General features: G+C 46.7%; 1 protein-coding gene across 1 annotated transcript in view; it reads right to left on the reverse strand.

The window, feature by feature from the left end:
* FAIM2 (Fas apoptotic inhibitory molecule 2) overlaps positions 1 to 10,108 on the reverse strand; it is a 31,886-nt gene extending 21,778 nt beyond the window's left edge. Inside the window, 2 exon segments of the mRNA XM_048490902.1 lie at positions 6,273 to 6,462; positions 9,846 to 10,108. Of these exon segments, the coding sequence (XP_048346859.1) occupies positions 6,273 to 6,462; positions 9,846 to 10,070 (415 nt within the window). The 5' untranslated portion in view covers positions 10,071 to 10,108.
* Positions 10,109 to 12,123: the final 2,015 nt, after the last annotated feature.

A 12,123-nucleotide genomic window follows, 5' to 3' on the forward strand; every position in this document is an offset into this window, starting at 1 on the left:
AACAAGACAATGTGTAAACTTTTATCCAGTGGCTTCCACAGAGTCATGGGTATATGTATGTATATCATGACCACAGGTGGTCAGAAAGACACATATACACTAGTTGTATGTGAGTGTGAATATGGCTAACTTTCCAATTAAAAAAATGCACTCTAAACTAGGTTTAACTTAAGAAACATACCTTATTTCCACTGGCTCTCCCTGAAAAACTAAAAGAGCTCCTGTCTCTATTTCTATAACATGGAATCACCCACCAAGGTCATGCCCAGGGCCGGAGCGAGGGGGAACTGCACCAGGGGCATGCGTGCGCCCCATGCCCCTGCCATGCCCCTGCCACGCCACAGACCACCACACCCCCACCATGCCCCTGCACTGGCGCACGCCCGGTGCATCACGCACCCCACTGCCCCCTTGGTACTATACATCTGGCCATGCCTAAGGGGTCGAGCTTATTGAAGAACAGTACAAAAGAAATGTATGAGACATGGACTACAATTCCCATGTATGAGACATGGGACTACAATTCCCATGTATGAGACATGGGACTACAATTCCCATCGGCCCCTGCCAGCATGGCCAATTGGCCATGCTGGCAGGGGCTGATGGGAATTGTAGTCCATAACATCTGGAGTGCCAAAGGTTCTCCACCACGGGTGTAGTGTCTACTTTAGGCACACTGCATTTTTCTTCCTTGGTTTTATTTTTGAGTGATAAATATAAATCAAACACAAGATCTTGCTGTTCAAATGGACGCTAGAGTATCACAGGTAGGATTAATCATTCTAGACAGAGGGGGAGGGATGCCAGATCTTGGCTTTGGTTGTTTGATGTTGGTATTCATTTGACATCCTACGGGTTGCAAGTGGATATCTTTACAGGCATGTAAATTGAAATGGAATGCAATAATCTGGCATTAACAGGTCAACTAGTTTTGTGTATTTTTAAGCTCCATGCGATTTTTATTTTTTTTGTGTGGTGAATAGTGAGTATCTTTCAAATCTGCGCCTGCACAGCTACCACATGTTTCAATATTTAGTGGTGTGTGAAGGTATCACTGCAACTCAATGAGACATCACCAGACCCCACCACTTAAAAGAAAAGGACCCTTGAATCTCAAGGCGTTTATGCACTTGGGGTCTCCTCCTCACTGAGCGTGTGCATTCCCTTCTGATTGCACTCGTATTTCCCTCTTCAGCACGCATTGCGCTCTCAGGTTTGAGAATGTCAGCAGTTTCCAAAAGCTCTCAAAGTACAACTTGACTTTTCAGGGAAAGCGAAGGAAATCAGCATCTGTATCCTTTTCTTAAGGTTTCCTCCCCGCCCTCTCGGCTTTCCCCGCCCACCCAAGAACAGTTTCTCCCACACAGATTGAACGAGGCAATAGGAAGTGAGCCAAATGGGAGATCAGATCAGCTTTGAAATGAAGTTTTCCTGCTAAAAAAAAAGGAAAAACCCACTGTGAACCACACAGCTATGAGGTAAACGCTGCATGCATCAATGGCCTCGGAGTTTGTGATGCTGAGGACCTGCCAATGGGGTTGCCAGCTCTGGGTTGGGAAAGATTTGGGGGATAGAGCTTGGGAAGGGGGGGGGTTGGGGAGAGGAAGGACCTCCATAGGTCCCACCCTCCCAAGCAGCTGTTTTATCCAGGGAGCCAATCTTGGTCATCTGGAGATCAGCTGTAATAGCAAGGGCCTACTTGCCAACCCTGTTTGAACAGGGTTGCGTAGAGCAAAACATGGAAGTACCCTTGGGTGTTCCAGGTCAGAATACCCACCGGCCCTGTGACCAGGCCTGAGCCACAAGCATGCCCTGACATCAGCGACTTGAGCTAGAAACTGGAGTCTGAAATAGACTGAAGAGAAGCCATTGCCATAGCAACAAGGCAGAAGACCAAAAGACTAGCTCCCTGAATAGAATCAGGGCCATTATACTGAAGAAAAGGAGGTTAATTTCTCTGTCCCATTTTTTTTTTCAAATGTGAGATACTCGCTGCGAGCGCCCGCTTGCTCCTTGCTGCCATCCTTGTGACATTCCAGCTAGGGTTGGGAGGGGCCAGCTTTAGAATGGGCTAGAGCAGGGGTCTGTAACCTATAGCTCTCCAAATGTTCATGGACTACAAATCCCATCAGCCAATTGGCCATGCTGGCAGGGGCTGATGGGAATTGTAGTCCATGAACATCTGGAGAGCTGCAGGTTGCAGACCCCTGGGCTAGAGAGTAGGCTGCTCTCTTCTTCCCTGACAGGGAGATTCCCAGAGAATATGGAATCCTCCCTTACCTTCTTCCTCCCTGGCCAGACCCCTTCCATTCCTTTTTAAAGAAACCCTTCAGTGCCGCTCTCCCAGCCACTCAGGGCCCTTGACCACTCTGCTGCCCTTTCCACAGGGCTCTGGTTGGCTCCCAACCCTGTCTCTCCACCCTCAGCCCCGTGCCAGCATTTCCTCTCAACACCAAGGTCTGTCTGACCACGCGCCCCCTCCACAAACGGACACCTTCATGTTTTTTTCTCTATGGTTCAAACAGGAAACTGAAGGGGAGGGTAATTTGTATTATGAAAACTACAGATGGGAAAGGGTTAAGCTGTCATGCATAGTTGCATTCACACATAGCACCTCGGTTGTGGTTTGTCCTCAGTCATGTCTAATTATTGTCCTCAGGCGTCCCCCAGGCAGCCAGGGGCTAAAAGCGACTACAACATTTCAGACAGCCACATTGCACGGCCTAGTCACAGTATCAGTGGAGGCATTTCAAGTAGAAGAATTGCATTTCATCCAGTTGAAGTATGGCAAACGCATTCCCCTGGATGGGAGGGAACTTGGAGCACGTACAACTCGAGGCAACAGTTCCCATGGATTTTGGCATGTTGGAAGAGGAGAAGAGTGACAGTTGAATGGCAGAGGAAGGGAGCTGTGGTTGAATGGAGGAGGGAGGAGAAATCAGGGCAACTGAAGAGAGACTTTGAGCTGTGTGAGACAGAAGAGCTATGTGAGCCAGCATGCTGTAGTGATTAAGAGCGGCAGATCCTAATCTGGAGAACTGGGTTTGATTTCTCCACTCCTCCACATGAGTGGTAGATTCCACTCTGGAGATCCAGGTTTGTGTCCACATTCCTACACATGAAACCTTCGGGAAAACCTTGGGCCAGTCACAGTTATTTCCAAATTCTCTCAGCTCCACCTACCTCACAAGGTGCCTGATTTGGGAGGAGGGGAGGTGGGAAGGCTGTTGCCTTCACTGGTTTGCCTTGGCAGATTTCTTTTTTTATCTTCTCTTAAATTCACTTTTAGAACACAAGAAAACTAGTAAGCTAAAATTAATTTGATATTCATGTGCTTTTGTCATATTTTCCCAAGGAATAGTACCTTGTCTTGGCTCTGAGGGTGAGTACATCTGTCATCTGAAGACCCCAGCAACTATAAGTGGAATAATGGTGTAATGATCATTCTGAAAGGTCACACACCATTGTGGCTTAAGCATCTCATTGTGATGGCCACCACATTGTGAAGGGACACCAAGAGAACTTTCAGAGGGCAGGCAAACTCCCCCATCTTCTGGGGCCTCTATTTTCTCACACACCATTCCTATACTTTTAACCACAGTTCAGGTAATGGGCGGTCCCCAGTAGTAACCAGAGACAACCCTGTTTAGTTTCAGAGCTCTGAGAAGATCAGGCTAGCCTGGGTCACCAGGTTAGGGTTAAATAAATAAAATAAGGAGGGGGCGCTGCAGCTCAACCAACGACAACAGCACCCATACTTGAAAATCTTGATTATTTAACCCACAGCCTTTTCCACAATGCACAACTTACCAAACATTTTCCAATGGCCAAACCTCGTGCCTTGGGAACATTTTTTGTGAAATCATTCTGCACACCTCCTTCCCCCCCCTGTCATTTTGAGGTGCCCCCCCCCCGCATCTAGCCTCTTTAGTTGCATTTATTCCACATGCTACTGCTGAAACTATATAATTCCTGATAGAGGTGAGATGTCATCCGTGACACAGAAGAACAACCCTCCATTTTTTCTTTTGCGTAGGCCCTCTACAGTTACTGCACAATTACATTTTGAAGAAGCAATTCAAAGATGTCTCCACCTCCATTTCTACTATTGAAAACCACCAACCCAAAATGGAAGCCAAAAGAAGTCCTAGAGCAGGTGCCATTCCCTGAAAGAACAAAAACACATAGCCCACCCCCAACACAAAGAGCCACATTTTCCAGCTAAATTTGATGTGAAGTAATGCACGATCATCACTGCAGCAGTCCCAAATTACTTGCAACTTTTACACCTGGTACTTTTTTCCATTGCATCCAGCTTCAAAATTGCTCTCTGCCCCAATGTTACATCAGAGGTTCTATGTGAAATTGCCAAAGCTGAGCCAATCAACCATGCTAGTTTGTATCTCTACCTGAACATTAAGATTGCAAGTTCCATGTGAAATTGACATAGCTGATCCAATTGACCATGCTAGTTTGTATTTCTGCCTCAACATTATATCACCAGTTTAATATGACAGGCTTTTTAAAAAATCCTTTTGAAAATGGTGGTGGGGGGGAGAAAATGGCTAAAGGGAAGGCTGAGCAACTACACAGGGTGTGAATGAAAGCCAGGTGTTTGCACAAAATGAAAGCCAAAAGAAAACTGCTGGCTCAGGCACCATTACCTGAAGGAACAGAAAAACATGCCGCACACACACACACACACACACACACACACACACACACACACACACACACTGCACCCCCATGAACACACACATACAAAGAATCACATCTTTGGTCAAATTAGAGCTACAATAACACATGATTGTTACTATGGCCATATCTTGTCAATTTCCATCTGCAAAAGTAACTTCCTTTGTCAATTTCACTCCTAACTGTCAATACAGTACATCTGCTCATTGCTAATTCAAGATGAAATTGACAAAACTGATACAATTGACTTGGCTTGACCTGTGCCCTAGTGGTCCATCACTAATATGACATGCCAAAGAGGGAGAAAAATAAAATTCCTTTTGAAAATGGAGGATGAAGGGGAGGAGAAAAATAGCCTTGCCCAAAAATTGTGCAGAAAAAGAAATCTAGCTGCTGACAAACTGAGGACATGGTCAGGATTGGTTCCAGTTAGGATTGCCAGCCCGTAGCTGGCACTCCGCAGAAGACAGGGGAGCAGAGACATGGGGTGGGGGTACCGTCAGGGTGGTGGCGTGGTATAGTTTCTGGGGCAAACCTGGAAGTAATATCATGCCACCAGGATTCAGCAGCAATTGTGTGGCATTCCCATAGTTTTGTTGAATCCTCATCACTTTTGGGTTCACCCCAGAAATCTCATGAGCAGCTCTAAATCAGCCTGGAAGAATCAGTCATCATCAGAGGCGAACCTGTCTCGGAGGCCTACATTAGCTGACCCTTTCTGTAAGGTAAGTCCCAGTGAAGCTGAACCTTCTCCCAGAAGAGACCCTTCACCTGTACCGTCACCAGCTGCTGAGCCAGAAGAGCCCTCAAGACAGGAGGCATCAGTACAGATAGATCCCCTTCCAGACCTACCACAGTCCATCCCCAGGACTTCAGTAAAAGAGAGAGCAAAGAGCCAGGACAGAGGCCTAGAGCAGATGCACAAGTGCGCACCTGGCAGTCCACAGCCACTCTTCTCTTGCAGTGAAAGGTTTACAGGATCCAGGTTTCGCGTTCCTCAGGAGAAGGAAGAGTCATTCGCTAACAGCTCTGATCCTACTGATTGGACCCAATTGCATCTGGAAGGGAAACCGACTGACTTAAGCTTGCTGTGCGACCAAGGTTCATGTGGGGTCAATGTGTGTATGTGCCAATGGACGCTGACTCTGAGATCCTGTTGCCTGACTTTGGACTAGATCTGGATTCTGCCTACTCGATTCACCCCTGAATGTAGAGTGTCTGCTCATGAGTAGAAACTTCTGGCCTGACCTTAGGCTGTATTTTGGACTGTGTATTCTTGTGTATCTGTTGCTGAGGCTGTAGGTTGAAACAGTGAAGTTAAACCTGCAACCTGGTTAGAGGGATGGCAAATGATGTTGCAACTGAGGGCAACTGAACTTTGGCACACATTAGTGACATCATCAGCCAGCGTCAGGACCTATTTATAATTCATTTAGATAATTCATTCTGGAGGGAAAAGTAGCACCTGTAATCAAAGGGGAAAATCCCCAAATGAGTTATACACTGAACTGGCGGCTCCTGTTCCAAATTCCTTGCAAATGGAGGTGAAGCTAGGAGGAGGGGTTTTTTTCACTCACTAGGATCCACATATGACCAGCTGGGGTGGAAAAGAACGGTTGTAGGTGGAGGGAATGCCCCTGCTTTCGGCCCTTCCCCAGAGGTGGCCTCTTCATAGGTTGGAGGTGCTGAGGGGGCAGTTGCGTTGTCCTTCTTTTCTTCATTTCCCTGCTGTCCATCTGAATTTGTGGGCTTGTTATTCACGGAGACCTGCAAAGTGAAAGAGAAAATGCAGTTCAGAAAAGTCCTAACCAACTTGGGCACAAAGTGTACATGGGATGGAGTAGGATGGGATGGGATGCCATGTCAGCTTTGAGAATTTTTTTTAAAAAATAAATTAATTAAAAAACAAGCTGAAAATATACCAGGATCTACCATGCAAATTATCGTATGCAGAACTATCAAATTATGCAAGCCCAATTTTTCAAACTTTCTGGACATTCAGACAGGTTAGTTGGCACAGGCAAATGCATTCTTCCAATTTCTATAACCACGCCTCCTTCCTGGGGATAATATTCTTCTTCCAGTTTTGGACGTTCCAGCTCCAAGATTTTAGAAGCATTACAGGGCCTTCTTTGGGTGGCACATACTGCTGTATAACAGAGCAACAACTGAGGAAACCCCGCTGGTTGTAGGAAGTGGGGAATTCTCAGTGAGGAGTCTAATTACAGTGATGGCGAACCTTTTTGAGACCGAGTGCCCAAACTGCAACCCAAAACCCACTTATTTATCGCAAAGTGCCAACACGGCAATTTAACCTGAATACTGAGGTTTTAGTTTAGAGAAAATGGTTGGCTCTGAGGCGCGCATTACTTGGGACTCGTAAGCTTGGTGGTAGAAGGTGGCTTTGCTTTGAAGCAGCCATGCAACTCTTCAAACGGGTGAATCACGACCCTAGGAGGGTTTACTCAGAAGCAAGCCCCATTGCCAGTGGGGTTTAACAGAGCTTAACAGGGTTACCTATACTGCTTCCCCAAAACTAGGTCTTAGATTTAATGCTGAGAATCAAGCCCAGTGGCCCAGGCCAGCCTAGATGTGTGTGTGGGGGAGGTGATTCCCCCCCCCCACATTATGAACTCTGTGCGTGCCCACAGAGAGGGCTCTGAGTGCCACCTCTGGCACTCGTGCCATAGGTTCGCCATCACAGAATTAGGATATCCTGAGGGAGCCCACAGAACCTTAGAATTGTGGTCTCTCCAGATTAGGACCGAACTAGAATCACTTCCTTATCATCTGGCTTCTCACCAGCATGGCCAATTGGCCATGCTGACAGAGGCTGATGGGAATTGTAGTTCCTGAACATCTGGAGAGCCGCAGGTTCCCTACCCCTGGTCTAAGCTTACTCTACAAACTTTTTAATAGATGGCTCCCTTTTCTAAAATATATGGAGAAGGGGGCATCATGAAGTAAATTATGTCCATAAAATTATTGTATCATGTGCGTTAAGTTCTGCTAAGCAAATACAACAAAATGTATCATTTCTGTAAAAAAAAACTGATGTACAATAGACCTGTGGGACCTCGGTGAATTCCGCAGGGCCTGTAAAACCGTACTGTTCCACCGGGCTTTTGGGGAGGCCAGCCGTGGATTCCCTCCCCCGGATGCCCCCGTGCTGAGTGCCATATCGCCTTTGGCACATCTGGCATAACATCTTGTCAGCATGGCCTTTCCCCTCCCGGCCTTCCAATCCGGCGCCACCATTTTTTACATTGAATGCTGCTGTGGTTTTGTTTTTTAAAAAAAATATATATTTTCTACAACTAAATTACCAATTTTAATTTACTATGTATTGTTGTATTTGTATTTACTGTATACCGCCCAGAGCCCTTCGGGGGTGGACGGTTCTCAAATCTAACAAATAAATAAATAAAAATATATTGGCGGTGCTAGTCTGTTTAAACTACTGCTGCTGAATTTTTGTTTTCTTTCTATGGCCCCTTCCGCACATGCAAAATAATGCGTTTTCAAACCACTTTCACAACTGTTTGCAAGTTGATTTTGCCATTCCGCACAGCTTCAAAGAGCACTGAAAGCAGTTTGAAAGTGCATTATTCTGCATGTGCGGAATGAGCCTAAGATTGTTATAAGCGACTTAAAATAAAGAGTTATAAAAACAAAACCTCAGATAGTGATACTGAATTCCTGGACCCACTAGGAGGCTGGCAGCCCAAAATTACTTGACGCCTCAACTGTAAGCAAATTATTCAAAATTAAGTCCTCCATCAGGATGGATTTATATCCTATAGGACTGCAGCCCAGCATTCAAGTTGGCTTACACCCTTATGGAGCAATCAGCAGCTATATAAAACCAATGCTAACCAACCTCGGGACTGCATCAAACTGGTAGAGGCCTACTAGCAGCCAGCTGAAAATGTCTCCCAACAATTGCTATCTGGGTAACTCATTGCACTGTAGCTGAACACTCTGAGCCCAAAAAACCCAACAACCCCTGAACAAATCAGAGATGCTCAGAGTTACTTTTGGCTCTGCGTAGGTTTGGTGCCACCTGCATGGAGATGATCTCATTCAAAATGGGGAGGAAGGACAGAGAGATAGTGGACTGTCACAGAACTGCTTTCTAGCTGACAGCTGCTGTTGGGAGCAAGAAATTCAGCCCTAATATGTGTCATTTGTCAGGTGCAGGACTACCAAATCCTGGAACCCCATCATCAACCTCTGACCATGCCTGGTTCCACAAGCAAATCCTGAATTGTGTAACTCCTCGACTATGTATGCAAGGCCCACAGTCTCAGAACAGGCAGCATAAAGCTGTAACCTTCAGAACCCACACTGCCAATTATGTCCCATTCAAAAGCCCAGTGCCCTAAATCAGGGGTGTCAAACATATAACCTGGGGAGGGGGTGGCAGATCCAGTCCTTTGAGGTGACCTGGTGAGCCAGATTAAGAAGGGGGGGGGGTGACTCAGCTGACCTGCAGGCCAGACGAGTCCTCTCAAGGCACACACACGCACCCCTCACCTTACTGCAGGCTCACAAGTCCATGTACCTTCCCCCCCCCCCTTGCCATAATGGGGCCAGCTGTGGAAGCCACCTCCCACCCCACCCCCAACTTCCACATTTATGTCATATTCTGCCCTCATAACAAATTTGTTGGGCACCTTTGCAGAGGAGCAAAGACCACACTTTGAAAACAAGAAGTATATCTTGGATCCTAGGTTCCCATGGCAACCAAGGATACAGGAAACCAAGGAAGGCGGGTTGAAATTGCATCTCTCCTTTTAACTCCCTGGATGAGGCAGAGGTCATCGCTCCTGATCATAAAACCTCCTAGTCGTATATTTGAAGTCTGGCAGCCTGCCACAAATCCTACTTGGGGGGGGGGGGGGGGGGGGAAGGGATAAGACAGGACAAGTGACATCCGAGTGGCTTCTTGGAGATACATATAATAAACTTTTCCCATCTCTCGTTATAAGGACCTGCCACCCAGAGCAGGCAAAAGGGTGGTTTGCTTTTCCTTTAAAGGTCCCGGAGCCCCATCAACACACCGGGTTTATTTATTCCTGCCCATCTACCGAGCTTCTACGCACAACCTTGATGGTTAACGGTGCATCAAGAGGTTTGCCCCAGCCTACCTTTCCCTGGGTCATCCTTCCCTGTTGAATTGAGGCTCCTCTGTTCAGGATAATGGCACCTCTCAGGAGGGGAGAGAGAAGAGAGTGTCTCACCACCACCCCCTCCCTGGCCGGTCTCTTAGCAGCTGATCTGAACTGTTGTTTTGGCTTGCTGTTCAATTTGCTCGCCCTAGTGGCGCATCCGCCTCTGCAGCCTGCGCTGATGCTCTTGCATTCTAGCAGCATCTAGATCTCAACTCTGGGCCTGGCGGAGGTGGACTGAACCATTTCCAAGCTGTTGGACAGGGGGATGCTGAGAAAAGCAGATGGGCAGGGAGGGAAAGGGGGGGGGAGGGAGGGTAAGCGTTCTTTTCCTCTTTTTTCACATGCGCCATTTCAGAGAGTGTGATGCAGAGTCACACAGCCGAGGGGAAAAGCCAGCAAACGCCCGAATACAGCTGAATGCCCAAGAACCAGAATTGCAGAGAGAATAATAGGGGAGGGCTGGGAGTGAGAAAGTGATGCAGAGGAAAGGGGGGGGAGGCCACTTTTCCTCAAGGCATTATTTTGCTGCATTACTGGTGACTCTGACAAGTCTTTTTTTCCCCGTCCTGGGGGGATGCACCTGTTACAGCAGGGTAACGGGTTCAAAATATTTAAGCCAAAAAGCTTCAGCCGACAGGAATAAAATCTAATATTTTATTCACGCCAACCACCGGGCAAACAGCATCAGGGGAACCACGCAAGATGACAGTGTGTTCTTACTTTTATAGGTTACATCAGAATAGCAGTAAAAAGAATACACCCCAAAGTTCATCATCATCACTTAGTCATACAGAAAGGTGGAGATTTCCCCTTTCCCTAAAACATTTGAGCATTCTAAGACCCTTATTGGAAGATGGGAGCATCTGATCCTTTGACGCAAGATGAACTAGGACCTGTTTCTTTCCTATCTCGATTGCCTTCTTGTTGTCCTTCTTCCTAGACAAAGAGCCTAAACATTTTTATGTTTCTCTTTCTTCTGTCTCCAGAAGAAGGGCAAATTCAAGGCATCTAAGACCTTAAAACAGTTGAATCTGCACATTCTGTATAACTCTGAACAAGGGGCATTCTGCTGAACTATCAAGCTTGCCTAGTGACAGAAAGAGAATAGACTTTCAGGCCTGCATCTTTTCTTTGCTCAGCTGCATTATGGTTGCCAACTCCCCATTACAGAAAGAAAGTAATGGGGGGCAAGAAGAAAACCTTTGCATATAACAAAGTATATCCTTTATATGCCTTCTGCGCCTACACACCCACAGTCTCTGAAGATTTTTGAGACCCAGCTTCCTTTTGAACTATAAACCTTTCCCTATAAACCTCCCACTCAGTGTTCTGCAGGCCGCAAATGTGTAAGTTTTGGGTTTGCTGCTGTAGGGTAAGTTTTGTGGTGCACAAGGAGATTATTGAGATCATTGAGACTGGATTAATATACAAACATCGGCGAAGTATCTGTTTACAGGTTGGTTTTAAAGGAACAAACGAGAAGCTCAGGGATACAGGTAAACAAATAGAAACCTGGCTGAGGCACAAAAATTTTAACTGGTTATGGTTTTAGAGGATAGTTCGATTTCTTCCCAATGCTTGCAGGCACAGGCTTTTACTAGCCCCTAGGTTGGATCCTCTCTCACACGCAGGATCCCACCCACACCATCCCGCCTTTTCCCAAGATCAGAGGACGAATTGGGCCAGGCCTCCTCACCACTAGAGAGGTCCCTTCCGCACACGCAGAATAATGCACATTCAATCTGATAGCGGAGCCAGAAGTGAATTTATTCCCCTTCTGGACTTTGTTCTGATTAAAGATTAGACTATGTTTACTTTCTGTGTTAGATAGGTAGAAGCCAGCTGTATTAGATAGGAAGTAGGATTTATAGATATCTTTTGTATTTTCTGTATTTGGGTATGCATGGAACCTCCTTGGCTCAAGGCAGGGATCCCTCCCAGCTCCATTTGGGCCTGTCCCTTTTCACGTGTAAAGGTCCTCAAGGGACGCGAACAAAAGGAGATCCCGGAAGAAGCGCCTCGCCCTGCCTAATCCCGTCAGCAGGCAGATAAGGGGGCCATCGTCATCAAGCTCCCCGAACACCTGAGGGACCCTTTGTGTTTTCCCGCCAGTGCACACGTCATCGCCTCGCCCTACCTTGGCGCGCAATCCAAGAAGCAGATGCCCATTGAACTCTGATTGGTTCCCATGTATTGCAAATGCACGATTGGCTGCTTTGTATTTTGCTAACGAATGGTGATGGGCTGTCTTGTA

This window comes from Sphaerodactylus townsendi, linkage group LG03, assembly GCF_021028975.2.
Source record: "Sphaerodactylus townsendi isolate TG3544 linkage group LG03, MPM_Stown_v2.3, whole genome shotgun sequence".
In the NCBI taxonomy this organism is placed as follows: domain Eukaryota; kingdom Metazoa; phylum Chordata; class Lepidosauria; order Squamata; family Sphaerodactylidae; genus Sphaerodactylus; species Sphaerodactylus townsendi.